This window comes from Melospiza melodia, chromosome 23 (assembly GCF_035770615.1).
Source record: "Melospiza melodia melodia isolate bMelMel2 chromosome 23, bMelMel2.pri, whole genome shotgun sequence".
In the NCBI taxonomy this organism is placed as follows: Eukaryota; Metazoa; Chordata; class Aves; order Passeriformes; family Passerellidae; genus Melospiza; species Melospiza melodia.
In genome coordinates this window covers 12,571,298-12,588,100 of record NC_086216.1, presented here as the reverse complement: position 1 = coordinate 12,588,100, position 16,803 = coordinate 12,571,298, and the positions used below count along the sequence as shown (strand labels likewise).

At 59.5% G+C, this 16,803-nt stretch overlaps 1 protein-coding gene across 2 annotated transcripts in view; it reads left to right on the top strand.

Moving 5' to 3' along the window:
• The first annotated feature begins 6,165 nt into the window (after positions 1-6,165).
• The window catches only part of LOC134428594 (hexokinase-2), a 31,125-nt gene continuing 20,487 nt past the window's right edge, over positions 6,166-16,803 (top strand). The window contains exon 1 of one of the 2 annotated variants that reach the window (XM_063175420.1): positions 6,166-6,246. In XM_063175420.1, coding sequence (XP_063031490.1) covers positions 6,202-6,246 — 45 coding nt within the window. In that variant the 5' untranslated portion in view covers positions 6,166-6,201. Of the gene's footprint in view, positions 6,247-12,518; positions 12,649-16,803 lie in introns of those variants that run through there. The other variant, XM_063175421.1, reaches the window with a different exon arrangement.

The following is a 16,803-nucleotide window of genomic DNA, read 5'->3' as shown; positions in this document are numbered from 1 at the left end:
AAGGGAACTGGGTCAGAGACCCCAAGAGGGCTCCAAAGGGACCCCGGTCAGAGACCCCAAGAGGGCTCCAAAGGGACCCCAGTCAGAGACCCCAAAGGGAACTGGGTCAGAGACCCCAAAAGGGCTCCAAAGGGACCCCCTTAGAGACCCCAAAGGAACCCCAAAGACCCCCACTAGAGACCCTAAAGGAACTCCAGTTAGAGACCCCAAAAGGGACCCCAGAGACCCCCATTAGAAATGCCAAAGGGAACCAAATCAGAGACCCCAAAAGGACCCCCTTAGAGACCCCAAAGGGACTCCAGTCAGAGACCCCAAAAGAGACCCTAGAGACCCCCATTTGGGACCCCAAAAGGGCTCCAAAGGGACCCCAGTCAGAGACCCCAAAGGCTCCTGTTACAGACCCCAAAGACCCCCCCCTTAGACACCCCAAAGATCCCCATTAGATACCCCAAAAGGGACCCCAGAGACCCCCACTAGAGACCCTAAAGGAACTCCAGTTAGAGACCCCAAAAGGGACCCCAGAGACCCCCGAGCTACACCAGGATCCCCCCAGGCCCAAACTGGGCTCTCTCAAGATTAAACTGGGACCACCCCCAGGGCTCAGCAGGATCAAACCAGACCCGCCCATAACCAAAACTGGGGTTCCCCCCGAATTAAATCCCACCCCAGGACTGAACCGCCCCCGCGAGGATTAAAGTGGGTCCCTCACAGAATCAAACTGGGTTAAACGGGGACCCTTAAACCGGGATTAAACTGGGACCTTTAAACCAGATTTAAACTCGGCTCACCAGGGCTAAACATGATTCCCCCATAATTAAACTGAGACCTCAGAATTAAACTGACCCCAGGACTAAGCCGAGTTTTAGCGGGGTTTGGGGCTTTTTGGGGCGGCTCACCCTCTCCCTCTCCTTGGCGTTGGCCGCCTGCCGCCGCTCCAGCACCTCGGCCGGGTCCCCGCTGGGCTCGTAGCCGCCGCCGGGGCCGCGGCGCAGGCGGACGATGGGCGCGGGCCGGGGCAGCGGCCCCAAGCGCTGCTGCAGGAGCTGCTCCAGCGGCTCGGGGGGCGGCGTGGGCTCCAGGGGCTGCGGGACCCCCGGCGGCTGCGGGACCCCCGGGGGCTCCAGGGGCTGCGGGGGCTCCAGGGGCTGCGGGACCCCCGGGGGCTCCGGGACCCCTGGAGGATCTGGGTCCCCCGAGACCCCCGAGGGCTTCGGGATCCCCGAGGGTTCCAAGGGCTGCGGGACCCCCGATGGTTCCAAGGGCTGCAGGACCCCTGATGGCTCCGGGATCCCTGGAGGGTCTGGGTCCCCTGAGGGCCCTGAGACCCCCGAGGGTTCCAAGGGCTGCGGGACCCCCGAGGGCTCCAAGGGCTTCAAGACCCCTGAGGGCCCCGGGACCCCTGAGGGCTCTGAGACTCCCAAGGGTTCCAGGACCCCCGAGGGCTCCAGGACCCCCGGCCACCCCCCAGCTCTGCCGGGCTCCCCCATCCCACAAAAGGACTGAAGCAGGACCCCCCGAGCTGACCCTCAAAAAGGGAGGAATTTGGGAAAAAAAGGGCCCTTAAATACCCGGGGCTAACGAGGCACAGGTGGGACCCATCTGGGCCTGACGAGCTCGGGCTGTGCCTGGGTTCCCTCACACACGCTGTCTCGGCCTGTGCCCCCGAAATCCTGACCCCAGATACCCCAAAATCCTCATCTCTGGCTGTTTCCTCATTCACCACCCCAAAATCCCAATCTCTTCCTGTGCCTCAGTTTCCCCCCCCCCCATCCCAACCCACAAAGCCCTGAGCCCAAAAGAGACCCCCAAAAGCGCACTGAGGAGTATTTGGGATGGTGATATTTGGGGATATTTGGGATATTTTGGGATTTTTGGGGTCCTTCCTGTGCTCCTGAAGCCACTCGTGGGTGGGAAAGCAGAAAAAAAGAGGTTTAGTGACAGCTCGGTAGGTGGCAGTGTCAGTCCCTGGCATGCCGCAAAACTCGGGGAGGCTGGAATAAAAATGGCAAAAAGCAAAATAAAAATGTTAAAATCGCCCTTTTTCCTCCCAAAAAAACTCAGGTCACTTCTTGTTATCGGCCGTGGGGGGATACTCATCCTCATGCCATCCCTCAGCCCTCCGAGGGGCTCATCCCGGGGGATTTGGGGGCACTGGGGCTGCCGTGCCTCAGTTTCCCCACACCTGGAGCCCCCGGATCCTGCTCCGGGACCCTGAGATTCCTTCTGTGCCCATAAGGAGAGTGAGAGCGCAGAGCGCAGAGCAAACTCCAAAAAAACCCCAAAATGACCCTAAAATGAGAGGCGCATGGAAGTTAATGGAGGTTTTCCCTAAGAACTCAGAAAAACCCAATTTCCTTCTCTTTAATGCCCCTTAATGAGCTTCCCCGTCCCGCAGCAGGCTCGGGATAATCCCATTATTCCTGCCCCGATCTGGGCACCGTTCTGGTGCCTGACAAATTAATCTGGGGGCAGGGAGGTGCAAAAGTCACCCCAAAAATGGGCCCGAGCAAGGCTGGACCGCCCCTGGGAGATTCTGGGGCTGGGGAAAAGCTCCAGGTTCGACAGAGGGGGATTAAATACCGAGGGGAAAAGGAGGAACCGGGGTGGAAATGGGGTTTGCAGGGGTCGCGGCTTTGGGGTTACAATAACCAGAATTTGGGGCTATTTGGGATCATGGTTTCAAGGGGATTTGGGGTTATTAGGGGACACTTATTAGAGGCCACTGTTAATAGGGTTGGGGGTTATTAGGGGTTTTAGGGGTTCCAATAGGGGTTACAGTTTTAGGGGTTTCGATGGGGATTACAGTTGGGGTTACAGTTTTAGAGGGGCTACAATAATTACCATTTGGGGTCATTAGGGATCGTGGTTTTAAGGTTATAGTTTAATAGTTATTAGGGCCCACATTTTTTATGGGTCACTATTTTTTGGGGTCGCTGTTATTAGGGATCTGACATCGGGCACCGGGACTGGGAAGGTGCCAGGGAAGGTGCCAGGGCTAATCTGGGCCCGGGGCAGCTGTTGGCACGGCATTAAACCCAATTTTCCTGGCACGGCTCCCGGGAAAATTCGGTGCCTGCCAGGGCTGCCAGCCTCGTGCCAGCCTCGTGGTGCCCAGATAAAATAATAAAAATATTTAATGGGGAGTAGAATATTCCAAGGGTCACAAATGTCCTGGAAAGGGTTCGGTGCCTGCCAGGGCTGTCGGCCTCGTGGTGCCCAGATAAAATAATAAAAATGTTTATGGCAGTGAAATATTCCAAGGGTCCCCAAATGTCCAGGGCTGCCAGCCTTGTGGTGCTCAGATAAAATGATAAAAATATTTAATGGGGAGTAGAATATTCCAAGGGTCACAAGTGTCCTGGGAGGGTTTGGTGCCAGCCTTGTGGTGCCCAGATAAAGTAATAAAATATTTTATGGAGAATAGAATATTCCAAGGGTTCCAAACGTCTCGGGAGAGTGCGGTCCCTGCCAGCCTCGTGCTGCCCGGATGAAATGATAATTTATTTCATGGGGAGTGAAATATTCCAAAGGGGGTTTATGGACATGTGGCACCACCTTGGGGACACCCTGGGGACACCGTGGGGGACATTTCAGGGGCCACATCGGGGGTCCAAGGGACACCTTGGGGACATCCTAGGGGGGACATCACCACTCTGCTGCATCCCAGGCTCCGGCTCCTCCAACCCTTTTGTGAAGGAATTATCGATCCCCCCCTTGTGCAGGGATTATTGATCCCCATTTTGTGCAGGGATTATCGATCCCCCCCTTGTGCAGGGATTATTGATCCCCCCTTTGTGCAGGGATTATTGATCCCCCCCTTGTGCAGGGATTATTGATCCCCCCCTTATGCAGGGATTATTGATCCCCCCCTTGTGCCGTGCCCCGGTTATCCCTCAGGAGGGAGCACAATAAAGCTATTTATCGGCACCGAGGATTCGGGCATGGCTTGGACCCCCCTCTACCCCAGCGCTCATCCCAGGGGATATCAAACAGCCCAGGCTCGGATAAACCCAAATAATGGCTAAAACCCCGCCGGGTTTGGGTGAATCCCGGCGAGCAGCGATGCCGGCGCCCCTCGCCAGCGCGGATCGCTGGTTTCTCACTGTTGCAGCTCCCCGAGGGAAGGGGATGCGGGGGAACAAAGGTGCCTCTGTCCGGGCGGTGAAGGAGCCTTTGTGCGAGCCGGGGCGGCGCGGGGAGGATCCCGGCCCCGAGCGGCCCGAGCTCCCCGTCCCGGGAGGGGAATCTGGGCAGATAAAAGGAGTTTCCGTGGGATGGAGGCGCTGCCAGAGCCGCGGAGCGAGGCAGGTGGGTGGGGGGACAGCTCGGGGTGGGGGTCCCTGTGCCGGGGTCTGGGGGAGCCCTGGGCTGCCACCGGTGGGCATGGGATGGGGTGGGATGGGATGGGATCAATGGGATGGGATCAATGGAATGGGATCCATGGGATGGGATGGGATCAATGGGATCAGTGGGATCAATGGGATCAATGGGATCAATGGGATCGGGACAGGGATCAGGATGGGATCCAAGTGGGAGCAGGAACCAAGACAGAGATGGGGTGGCAGGGATGGGGATGGGCATGGGTTTGAGATGGGGATGGAGATGGGGACAGGGCAGGGATGGAGATGGGATTGGGATTGGGATTGGGATTGGGGTAGGAATAAGGATGGGAGCAGGTTTGCGATGGGGTGGAAGTGAAGATGGAGATGGGGACAGGGCAGGGATGGAGATGGGCATGGGATTGGGATTGGGACATGGATTGGGGCAGGGATCGCGATGGGGACAGGGCAGGGATGAGGGCAGGGATGGGGCCAAGGCTGGAGCTCAGCTCTGCCCTGCCCCACCAGCTCACACAGCACCCAGCCAAGGGCTGGGGCTCATCTCAGCACCTGGACCAAGATTTAGGTCTGATCTTAACCTTTGGCCCATCCAGGCCGTTCCTAAATCCAGCTGGAGCCTGCTGCTCCCAAATCTGAGCTTTACCCCGTCCCTCTCTGTGATGGGCAAACAGGGGCTGCAGCTCCATCCTCCTCCTCCTCCCTGCCAGCAGTTCCTGCCTTTCCCATCGCAGACAACCCTCCAGGAGTCTGCTGGTGCTGCTGGGCCCTCTGGGCTGGATAATCTCCGTCAGAATGAATAAACGACTCGGCCTTAACCCTGCTTTCCCCAGCAGCAGTGACGGGGGCTCTGCGTGCCCACTGTCACGTAGGGATGGACCCACGGAGCCAGCGCTGGAGGAGGAGCCAGGCAGCTCCTTTCCCCTCTTTCCCCCTCTTTCCCCTCATTTCCCCCTCCGTTCTCCCCCATCCGGGTGTTTGGGATTCTCGAGACTCTCAATCTCCCCCTGAGCGCCGGGAGCCGCCGCGGCAGATGCTGCGGATCCCAATTAAGCCCTTTGCCGGCTCAGAGCCTCGGGGGAGGCCACGTGTGCCCGTCCCACGTGTGCCCTCACACGCAGCACACATTTGCACACGCATGAGGAGGCTGCAGCATGGCTCGGCCGCGGCCTCGTTCCGCCCCGGGGCTCCCGGCCCCTCCACGTCCATCCCACCCCTGTTTGTGGGCGCCCCTCCATTTATTGCCGCTCTCTGGGAGGGGGCAGAGAGGGTTCCTCAGTCAGAGAGGGTTCCCCAGTCCAGAGAGGGTTCCTCATTTGAGATAGGGTTCCTCAGTCTAGAGAGGGTTCCCCAGTCCAGAAAGGGTTCCTCATTTGAGATAGGGTTCCCCAGTCCAGAGAGGGTTCCCCAGTCCAGAGAGGGTTCCTCATTTGAGATAGGGTTCCCCAGTGCAGCTCTGCGCTGGAGTTGGGGCTGGGGGCAGCCAAGGTCACCCTGCAGGGCAGAGCCATGCCCAGCCCATGATCTGGCTGCTGCTCCTGGCCGTGCCCAGGGGTGCCAAGCGCAGGGCTCTGGAGCACAGGGGTGCCAAGCAGAGGGGTGCCAAGCAGAGGGGTGCCCCGTGGGGCTGCCAGGGTGGGGCAGCAGCAGCCCAGCCCCTCTGCAGAGCATCCCAGCGCCGCCAGTGCCATCCCAGGGCTGCGGGATTACAGCGCTGCTGCTCAAATCCCGTCTCCATCCGCGCCGTGCCCAGCCAATGACCTCGGCGCTGGCACGCAGGGCCTTCCTCCCTCCGCGGGGACCGGAGGTGATAAAGCCCTCGCAGACCCCGCTCGGCGCGGCTCTGCCTCAGCCAGGCAGCGGGATGGCGCTCCCCGAGAGCGGCGCGGACCAGGAGGGCTTCGCCCAGGTAAGGGATTGCACCTGCGGGTGGGATGGGGGGGTTTGTGCTCTCTGCGCCTGGCGGGTGAAGCACGGAGGGGTGCCAGGGGAGCAGCTGAGGGTGCCAGGGGAGCAGCTGAGGGTGTCAGGGCATCAGGGAATTGCTGATGGCAGGGTGGAGGCAGCTCCCCAAATCCCCGGCCTTGACCGGGTGAGGTGATGCTGGCGCGAGGTGGGATGGAATATTTGGGGCGGTTTTGTGCCTGGCAGAGCAAATTGGTGGAAGTGCACGTGGCTGGGGTCTCTGAGCCGTGATCACCCTGCCAGGGAGCGAGGGATGAGCCTGAGATGGGCAGGGATCCTGGCAGAGCCCAGGGGAGCCCAGCTCTGCTCCCACAGCCCAGGAGAGCTCTGGGCTGGGCTCAGGACCCCTTCTGGACATGGGGCACCGCAGGGTTTCCATCCTTTAGGTCTGATCTTAACCTTTAGCCCATCCAAGCCATTCCTAAATCCAGCTGCTGCCTGCTGCTCCTCAATTTGGGCTTTACCCCTTCTCTCCAGCCCGTGCCTTTCTGTGATGGGCAAAGCAGGGGCTGCAGTTCCATCCTCCTCCCTGCCAGCAGTTCCTGCCTTTCCCATCCCAGACAACCCTTCAGGAGTCTGCTGGTGCTGCCTGAGATGGGCAGGGGTCCTGGGAGAGCCCAGGCACTGGGCACTGCCAGCATGGCACAGGGTGAGAGTGGGATTCTCTGTCACAGCTGTGCCTTCCCCAAATCTGAGTTTTGGGCAATTTCCTGCCATGGGGTGAGAAGGATTTCGTGGAGTCAGAGGTGGCTGTGGCACAGGACCACCAGGGTGGCCGTGGCACAGGACCATCAGGGTGGCTGTGGCACAGGACCACCAGGGTGGCCGTGGCACAGGACCATCAGGGTGGCCGTGGCACAGGACCATCAGGGTGGCCGTGGCACAGGACCACCAGGGTGGCCGTCCCACCCCATGAGACCCCCGGGATCCGGCTTGCTCACACCCACAGCGCCGGGAGAAAGGACGAGGCTGCCCTGGGCAGGGCTGGGGAGAGGCCCCTGGCACCCTGCCCGTGTCCCTGCCCCAGTTTGGTGGCACCGGGGACGTGGCAGTGCCCACGGAAAGAGCCCCGGGGAGGCAGGAGAAACCTCCCCTTTCCGCTGGGATTGGGAAAGTGCCGCACGCTCTGGGAGTTGCTCATGCCAGGCCAGGGTGACTCAGGGTCCCGTGTCCTGACCGGCACTTTTGACCTCGGAGCTGTGCCAGGGCTGGTGGCACCTGGGGGGGTGCAGGATGCTCCTCAGCCCTCCCTGCCTTTGGCCCTGGTGGCTTTTGGGGGACACCTTTTCTCCTGCCGCCGCTCCTGCCAGCTCCAGCGTCCAGGCTTTGGGTGCTGCACTGGGACTTTGGGGACATTGGGATTTTTGGGACCTTGCTGGGAATTTTGGGATCTTTCAGGGATTTTTGGGGCCGTCCTGGGGTGCTGGGGACAGCGTGGCTCCCGGCAATGGAAGGGGCCAGCCGTCTCCTCCCGCTGCGGTGTCACGAGGCCGATCCCGTGGAGCGCCCGATGGATCAGGAGATGCTGGATGGGGCTGGAGGGCTCCTGCACAGCTGGGTGAGCTGGCGCTGCCCTGAGGGAGGTCTGGCCAGGCCAAGGTCACCCTCGCAGTGCAGCGAGCAGGACGTGCAGGGCAGGAGCTGGGAGTAGAGGGGGAAAAGGGGACGTGCCAGAGCGGAGGCTCTCCCAAGGCTGGGGGTCAGCACCACCAGTGGGCAGCGACCACCACAAGAGGACAGTGACCACAAGGGGACAGTGACCACAGGCCAGGAATGGTGACCATCCCTGGAGGCAGATGGCTGTCACTGATAGAGAGTGGCTGTCACTAATGGAGGGTGTGACCATCACCCCCAGCCCCTCCTGGCACAGGTCTAGAGACCCCCACGCCCACCCACCCTGGGTGCCACTGCCCAGCCAAAGCCCCTTTGGTGCCTCCTGTCCTGACTGGTGGCCCCGGTGGCTCTGGGGGTCACACAGGGCTGGGGGAGCAGGGGAAGAGCTGGAGCAGTGTGTCAGCGACACGTGAGGACGCTAAAATTAGGCGGCTCCAGCTAATCTAATTTAATCTCCCCTTTTCCGCCCGCTGCTGGGGATTAGCCCTGGCAGAGGGGTGGGCTGGGGGGCAGCCGGGCTGGAGACCCCCGGGGGTCCCCTGGCTCTTTTGGGGTGAGGTGTCCGTGGGGGTGACGGGGATTTGGGATGGGCTGGGAATGGCACCAGCACCATGAGATCTGCCGAGGGATGGATGGAAGGATGGACGGAAGGAAGGATGGATGGAAGGATGGATGGGCACAACCCTCACGTCCCTCTGCCTTCACGGGGCAGCTGGGGCTGGGGAAAGGCTTGGAGAGGCAGGGAGAGGCTGGGAGAGGCTGTTCCACCCGGGGTCACGCGCTCGCCCGCCCGTCCTGCGGCCGCCCCAGGAAGGCAGCAAAGTTCCCTGACCGGTTCTGCGCTGCCGGCCCCGCGCGGCGCCGGGGCCAGCCCGGCTCCCGGTGAGGTTTCCGGTGCGCCGGGTGACGGGGGCCGAAGTCACGGGCTGGTCACCGGTGTCGCAGCGGCTTTGCGGGGCCGTGGGCGCCCCTGCAGCCAATGGAACCTCGTCGGGAGGTATGTGGAGCAGCGCTGCGGCCCCGGTGAGTCACGAGGCAGGTGATGCCCGATGAGCTCACGCCTCTGCTGGAGCAGCTCCAGGCCCAGCCCGGCTGCCCCGTGATGGTTCCCCGCTCCTCTGGAGCCACCCGTGCCTCAGTTTCCCCAGCGTGGGAGTGGGTTGCGGGTTCCTGAGGGGGTCCCCAGGAGCAGCAGCACGCCGTGGGACGGGGGCTTGGCTGGTGCCAGGGCTCCGGGCTGCTCTGGCCCTGCTCTGGCCGCTGGGCACGGCTCTTCCTCCCGCTCCACGCTGTCATTACTGCGCCACTCGTCCTTGAGGAATCACATTTGAGAAATTAGAGCCGGTTCCAGCTCCAATCCCTGCAATCAGCCGCTTCCTTTACCCCAGGAACGCGGCGTTAAATGCCGATGGATTATTACAGGCCCACGTGGAGCTGGGGTGCCTCGAAAGGGTTCCCATTGGGAGCTTTATTCCATGAAAGGAATTCCAAAACCAACTGAAAAACCTCAAATTAAAACAAAAAAATTACTTTATTTAGAGGAGCTGGTTGACCAGAGCGCAGCTCCTCCTGTCTTTCCTTGACTAGGGCGTTATCTGGGGAATGAACGGGGTGTTGGGGATTATTTTCCCTGAATAAACTGATTTTACGGGACAGAAGGATGAGACAGGTCCCTCATTTTGCACAGACAGTCCCTCCCTTCATCCAGCCAGGCTGGCAGCAGATGGGGAAGGCGGACAGATGTGTCCAGCTATTTTTAGGCTCAAACGCTGCTTTAATTTCAACATGACCACGGAGAATTTGCCTTTTCAGGGGTAAAAAAAAAAAAAAAAAAAAAGCTGGATCAGAGGGTGAATTGAAATGTAGGGCCAGCGACAGAGATTAATGGAATATCCTGGGTTGGAAGAGATCCACAAGGATCATTGAGTGCAAATGCTGAAAGGCATCAGGTCACGATCTGGGGGTTGGACTGAGGGATGCGTGGTGGCTCTGGCAGGACCGGATCCTGCAGGAAAAGGTGTCTGGCAGCAGCATTGCCTCGCCTCTGGCTCGGGTTGCCTCTCCCCCTGTTTCCTTTGAAAAAAGGAGCAGCAATTCCCCGAGCAGAAACACCAAAACGATGTAAATGGCCGCGGAGAGGCTGCGGAGAGGGGGAAGCGCCGGAGCTGCTCGGGCCGGGTTGGGAAAGCGGCGGGAGCGGGCAGACGGGTTGGGTAACGCCGCCCCGGGGCTGCTGCGACCGGCTCTGCCGGCAGCGGCGAGCGGAGCCGCTCCGGAGGGCCAGGACGTGCCGCGGCCCTCGTACGGCTCCGGGCCACCGGCGGGCCGGGGAACCCGGGATGGGGCCGGGAGGGGCCGGGATGGAGCGGGGATGGGGCGGGGATGGAGCCAGGGATAGAACAGGGATGGAGCAGGGATGGAGCGGGGATAGAAGAGGGATGGAGCAGGGATGGAGCTGAGATGGAGCGGGGATGGAGCGGGGATAGAAGAGGGATGGAGCAGGGATGGAGCGGGGATTGAGTGGGGATGGAGCAGGGATGGAGCTGGGATTGACAGGGATGGACAGGGATAGAACAGGGACAGAGCAGGGATGGAGCAGGGATGGAGCAGGGATGGAGCAGGGACGGAGCAGGGACAGAGCCGGGATGGAGCGGGGTTGGGGCCAGGATGGAGCCGAGGAGGAAGGCAGGATGCAGCCGGGATGGAGCCGGCATGGGGCAGGCAGAGCCCAGCCGCGGGGACCCTCCCGAGGGAGCCTTCCCGAGGTTTTGGGGTGCAGGGGGCAGCCCCGCCGTCCGTGGCCGCGCACGGGGAGCGGGACACGCGGGCGGAGCGGCGGCGCCACGGGCCGCGGGCTGATGGATGCGACCTGACGGGCGCACAGGGCCCAGCACGTTCACACGCATGTGACAGGGACAGCCACAGCGCCGGGCACACCGGGCGGGGCAGCGGCGGCGGGCACGGGCTGCGGGGACACGGCCATGGACACACGGACACAGACACGGACACACGGACACACGGACACACGGACACACAGACAGGGACACACGGACACACGGACACGGACCCATGGACACACCGACAGAGCCATGAACACACGGACACAGACACGGACAGGGACACACGGACAAACTGACAGAACCGTGAACACACGGACACAGACACGGACAGGGACACACGGACACAGACAGGGACACACGGACACGGACAGGGACACACATACGGGCTGTGGGGATGGACACGGACACACAGACACAGTCACGGACACACACACGGGCTGCGGGCATGGACAGACACACGGACACACAGACACAGACACGGGCTGCAGGCATACCCACGGACACAGTCACGGACACACACACAGGCTGCGGGCATGGACAGACACACGGACACACAGACACACACAGGGGCTGCAGCACACGTGTGATAGACCCCAAATCCAGCCCCCCGCTGGACACCCTCACTGCCCCCCCCAGTGCTCCCCCATCCTCCCAGTGCACCCCCCAGTACGCCCCCAACTTCCAGTACCCCCCAGTATCCCCCAGTACCCCCCAGTGTAAGCCCCGGGGCACCGCCCCTCCCCGTGCAGCTCCCCAGTACACACCAGTGCCCCCCCGTGCCCTCCCCCGGTCACCCTTCCACTGCACCCGCACCCCAATGCACCGCCCAGTGCACGCCCAGTGCCCTCCCAGTGCACTCCCAGTCCATTCCCAGTGCACTCCCAGTGCACTCCCAATACACTCCCAGTCCATTCCCAGTCCATTCTCAGTGCACTCCCAGTGCATTCCCAGTCCATTCCCAGTGCACTCCCAGTGCACTCCCAGCCCATTCTCAGTGCACTCCCAGTCCATTCCCAGTGCACTCCCAATACACTCCCAGTGCATTCCCTGCCCCTTCTGTACCCACCCCAATGAACCCCTCCAGTGCACCCCCAGTGTCCCCCCAGTGTCACCCCAATGTCCCCTCCGTGTGCCCCCAGTGCCCACCCAACGTACTCCCTAAGCACCCCCAGTGTCCCCCCAGTATCACTCAAATGCACCCCCACTGTTACCCCGGTGTCCCCCCAGTATGACCCCAATGTCCCTCTCAGTGTCTCCCTATTATCCCCCCACTGGACCCCCGGTGTCCCGCCAGTATCACCCCATTGTTCCCCCGTTGTCCCCCCTGTGTCCCGCCAGTATCACCCCACTGTCCCTCTCATTATCACCCCATTGTCCCTCCCAGTGCCCCCCCATTGTGCCCTCATTGTCCCCCCAGTGTCACCCCATTGTGACCCCAATGTCCCCCCCCCCGGTGTCCTCCCCAATATCACCCCAATGTTCCCCCGTGTCCCCCCGTTGTCTCCCCATTGTCACCCCATTGTCCCCCCGCTGTTCCCCCGTTGTCACCCCATTGTCCCCCCATTGTGCCCCCGTTGTCCCCCCGGTGCCCCCTCACCCCCCCCCCCCCGCCGGTGCCAGGCCCCGCCCCCCCGCGCGCGCCGGGCACACACCCTCGCCTTTGGGCCAATGGGGGCGCGGCGGCGCGGCCACGTCACGGGCGCGGGGGAAGCTCCTCAATGAGCGCGATTGGCGCGGGGAGCGCGCGGCGCTGCCGGGGCCGCTCCGCTCCGACCGCTCCGAGCCGAGCCGAGCCGAGCCGAGCCGAGCCGAGCCGAGCCGCTCCCGCCATGATCGCATCGCACCTCCTCGCTTACTTCTTCACCGAGCTCAACCATGACCAGGCGCAGAAGGTGAGGGGGGGTCCCGCGGGGAGCGGGAAAAGTGGAGAGGGGAGAGAGGTGAAAAGGGGAAAGTGAAGAGGAAAAGGGGGGAAAAAAAGCGGCGGGGAAGAAGAGAAAATGGGGGGAGAGGAAAAGGGAAGAAAAAAAAAGGAGGGGTAAAAGCAAAAACAAAAGAAAAAGGAGGGGTAAAAGTAAAAACAAAAAAAAAAAGGAGGGAAAAGAAGGGGAGAGTGAAGAGGGAGAAAGAAGAGAGAAGGAAAGTGAAAAGGGGAATAAGTAGGGAAGGAAGAAGGATGAGGAAAAGAAGTTGGAAGAATAAAGTAAAAGGAAGGAGAAAAAAAGGAAAAAGCAGAAAAGGGGTAGGAGGAGAGGAGTAAAAAGAGCAAAAAGAAAGGGGGAAAGCGGGAAAAAAAAAAAAAAAAAAAAAAGAAGGGGAAATGGACAAAAAAACCCTCAAAACCCAAAAACAAAAAAAAAAAAAAAAAAGGAGAAGAAAGCCCAAAAAACTTTTTAAGAGGGAAGAGCCGGCGAGAGGAGCGGGCAGCGGAGGGGAAGCGGCGCCGGGCGGGCGGAGGCCCCGGCGCTCGCTGCCCGGCCGCGGCCGCGTGCGGTACGTGCCGCGGGACCCCGCGTGGCCGGGCGGCGAGGGGGAGGAGGAGGAGCGGGAGGAAGGGGAGGAAGGGGGGGGATCGGGGGCATCTCCGCGCCTGTGCTGCCCGCCGCGGCCGGGACCCCGCGCTCCACGTGTCCGCCGCCCTTCCCGCCGGCGCCGAGCATCCATCCCCGGCTGCGGTTGCTCCGGGAGCCGGGGCACCGAGCCGGGATACCGGGAAACCCAACCGGGGCACCGAGCCGGGGCACCGGGCCGGGACACCGAGCCCCGCACAAGTGCCTCCGGAGGGAGCTGGCACTTGTCCCTCGCGTCCCCTTCCCCACGCGGTGTGCACCCCAAGGCGCACGTGTGCCCCCGGTCCCCGCACTGACCGGGGTGGAAAATGCCTTTTCGTGACCCGTTCGTTTAGTTTTGGGGTCCTGGATCCTTGGTTTGGGGTTCTGGATCCTTGGTTTGGGGTTCTCAGTGCTTGGTTTGGGGTTCTGGATCCTGGATTTGGGGTTACGAATCCTGGATTTGGGGGTTCTGAGTGCTTAGTTTGGGGTTCTGGATCCTTAATTGGGGGTTCTGAATGCTTGGTTTGGGGGTTCTGGATCCTGGATTTGGGGTTATGGTCCTGGATTTGGAGTTACAAATCCTTGATTTGGGGGTTCTGGATCCTTGGTTTGGGGTTATGAATCCTGAATTTGGGGTTCTGACCCTGGGATATCGGTCACCCCCTGCCCCGGAGCTCAGACACAGGAAAAGCTCGGCTGTTCCTGCTCCCGATGGCTCCGGCCTTTGTCTGGCCGGGACAGCGCTCAGGCTGGGCTAAATAAATTATTCCTGGAGGAGAAATGCCGGGTGGGAGGCTCAGGCTGCTCCAGCACTGCTCTGCTGGCATCTGGGAATAGGGTGGAGAGGAACTATCTGTGATTCCGGGATTTGCTGGTCCGAGCGTGAGGCGGTCGGGATGCGCAAAAATCGCCATAAAAAAAAAAAAAAAAAAAAGAGAGAAATGCTTGGAGAGACCCGGGAATAAAAAAACCCCGAGGGAAATGCTTGGGAGAGACCCGGGATAACCCTGGACATGCTCGCGGGGAAGCGAAACTTGCCACGTTGGCCCTTCAGCGGGGTGAGATAGGAAGGAAACCGGGGCAGGACATTTAAAAAGAAAAAGAAAAAAAAAAAAAAAAAAGGTAAAAAAACCCCCCAAACCTCAAAAAAAAAAAAAAAAAAAAAAAAAAAAAAAAAAAAAAAAACCAAAAAAACCCAAACAAACAAAAAAACCAAAAACCAAAAAAAAAAAAAAAACCCCACAAAAAAATAAAAACAACAAAAAAGCAAAAAAAAAGCAAAATAAAAAACCAAAATAAAAAAAAATAAAATCAATAACAACCAAAAAAAAAAAAAAAGAAAAAAAGAAAAAAAAAAAAAAAGAAAAGAAAAAAAAAAAAAACAAACAAACCCAACCTATACAAAGTGCAGGGAAAAGTTGCCGAGGCCAAGCGATCCGCAAGGAAAGCCGGGCTCGGCTCCTCGCCGCTGGCCCCGGGGTTGTGCAACAGCCGCATCCAGGGTAGGGACGGGGCCGCGTTGTGTAACCCCGGCAGAAATAGGCCAGCGGCGCACTCACGCCTTCCTTATCGGGGATGGCTGGGAACGATGCAGGGGCAAAGCCGGCGTGGGCCATTCTCCTTCCCCGTGCCCTGCGAGGAGCCTCAGGAACCGGCCCCCGCCTCCCAAACGCGGATTGAAAACAGGAAAAATAAATATCCGTGAGCTGGGGATGCTGCGGGACGCGGCGCTGCCCTCCCGGCCGCCTCCACGACTGGATTTCCTGGGATGTTTTCGAACAAATTCCCGGGAATCCTCCCGTGAGGCGAGACGGGGGAGATGCCAGCTGTGCGCCCTGGCTGCCCCCGCCGGGGCTGGAAAATCATCGCTGCCTTATGGAGCTCCCCGGGCAAAGGGAGAAGCCAGCACGGGCGGTGACATTCTTGGAAAGCTGCGATTTGTTTGGTTGGGTCTTCTCATCAACCCCTGTGTTTGGGAGAAGAGATTGTAGGTGGTAGCCTGTAGGTAGGGATGTGATTTCCCTTTGGGTCAAGGAGAAAAGGAGCTCAGTTTGGGTTAAAAAGCGCCTTTTCCAACAGCTGTGGTTTGTGTCCGCCTCAAGGCCTTGAAAATAGCCTCAAAAATGGGATTTTCCTGTCCGTTCTCGCCATGGAGCAGCTTTACCTGCTCTGCCACCTGTCTGGGGGCACATTCCCTCCCTGCCCAGCCCCTGCCCTGCTCCTGCCTGCAGAGTGGGCTGTCCACACTTATCTAACCCCCAAGGGATTGTGCAAACTTTAATTAACCTCGGCGGCGTCCTTGGAGAGATCCCGGCTTGAAAGTGTGCCGCCGCCACTGCCCTGGGATGTGCCAGCTCACCCTGGCCTTCCTCATCCTCATCCTCGTCACTGGGAGGGCAGCTGAGCCTCTCCTCTGCCCCATCCCTCCATCGAAAGGGGAAAAAAATGGGGGTGGGATTGATTCTCCTGCGTTTGGAAAGCAGGGGCAGGTTTTTAGTTTTTTAGGACTTTTTAGGTTTTTAGGGGTTTTATTCATTTTTTGAGTTTTTTTTAAGGTTTTTTGTTATGATTTTTAGGGGTGTTTTTAGGTTAATTTTTAGGAGGTTTTTTTTTAGTTTTTTTTTTTTAATTTTTTAGAGGTTTTTTAGGTGTTTTTTTTTGTTTTTTTTTTTTTTAGGGGTTTTTAAAGTTTTTTTAGGTTTTTTTTTAGGGTTTATTTTAGTTTTTTAGTTGTTTTTTTTTTAGCCCTTTTAGTTTTTTTTTTTTTTTTTAGTTTGTTAGGGGGATTTTTTATTTATTTTTTTAAATTTTTTTCAATTTTTAGTTTTGTTTTCTTTTTAAAATTTCTTTTTCCTTTGCCCAGGGATTAGCTTCACCCAGCTGATTCCTCCCTGCTGGCCGCCTCTGCGGCTGTGGCTTTGGCAAATTCCTGGAAAACCAAGCTTGCATCTTCCCCTGAGGCTGCCCAGGCCGGGTCGGGGCCAGCACAGCTCGTCCCACCTTGGGGGAGCCACCCTGGGTCTCCTTCCTGGGTCTCCTTCCCCACCGGAGCCACCCTGCCTCAGTTTCCCTTGCACAGGGGACGCTCCCGCCATCCCAGGGGGGTCCTGGGGGCACAGAGGCATCGCCGAGACCCTGTGGGTTTGACAAGGACAAACAGACAGCAGCAGCTGGGCGTTTCCAGCTGCAGAACAGAGAGCAGAGCCTTTTCTGGCTGAACTGGGTTTTGCTGGGGTCGTTCCAGCTGCAGAACAGAGGGCAGAGCACTGTCCCGGCTGAGCTGTGTTTTCCTGGGGCTCTGGGGCAGCGGGGTCACCCGAGGATGGGCTGCTGGCTGCTCCCCGCTGTCACTTCCTCACCGTCAGCTCCTCCTCCGGCGTGGATCCAGCTGCTGGCCCGGGGCTGAGGATGAGGAGGAACCGGCCGAGCAGGAACCCCAGTGTGACTCACCCAGTGAGGATGACTCCGGGCGGGCGTGTGTCACCCCGGGCAGCA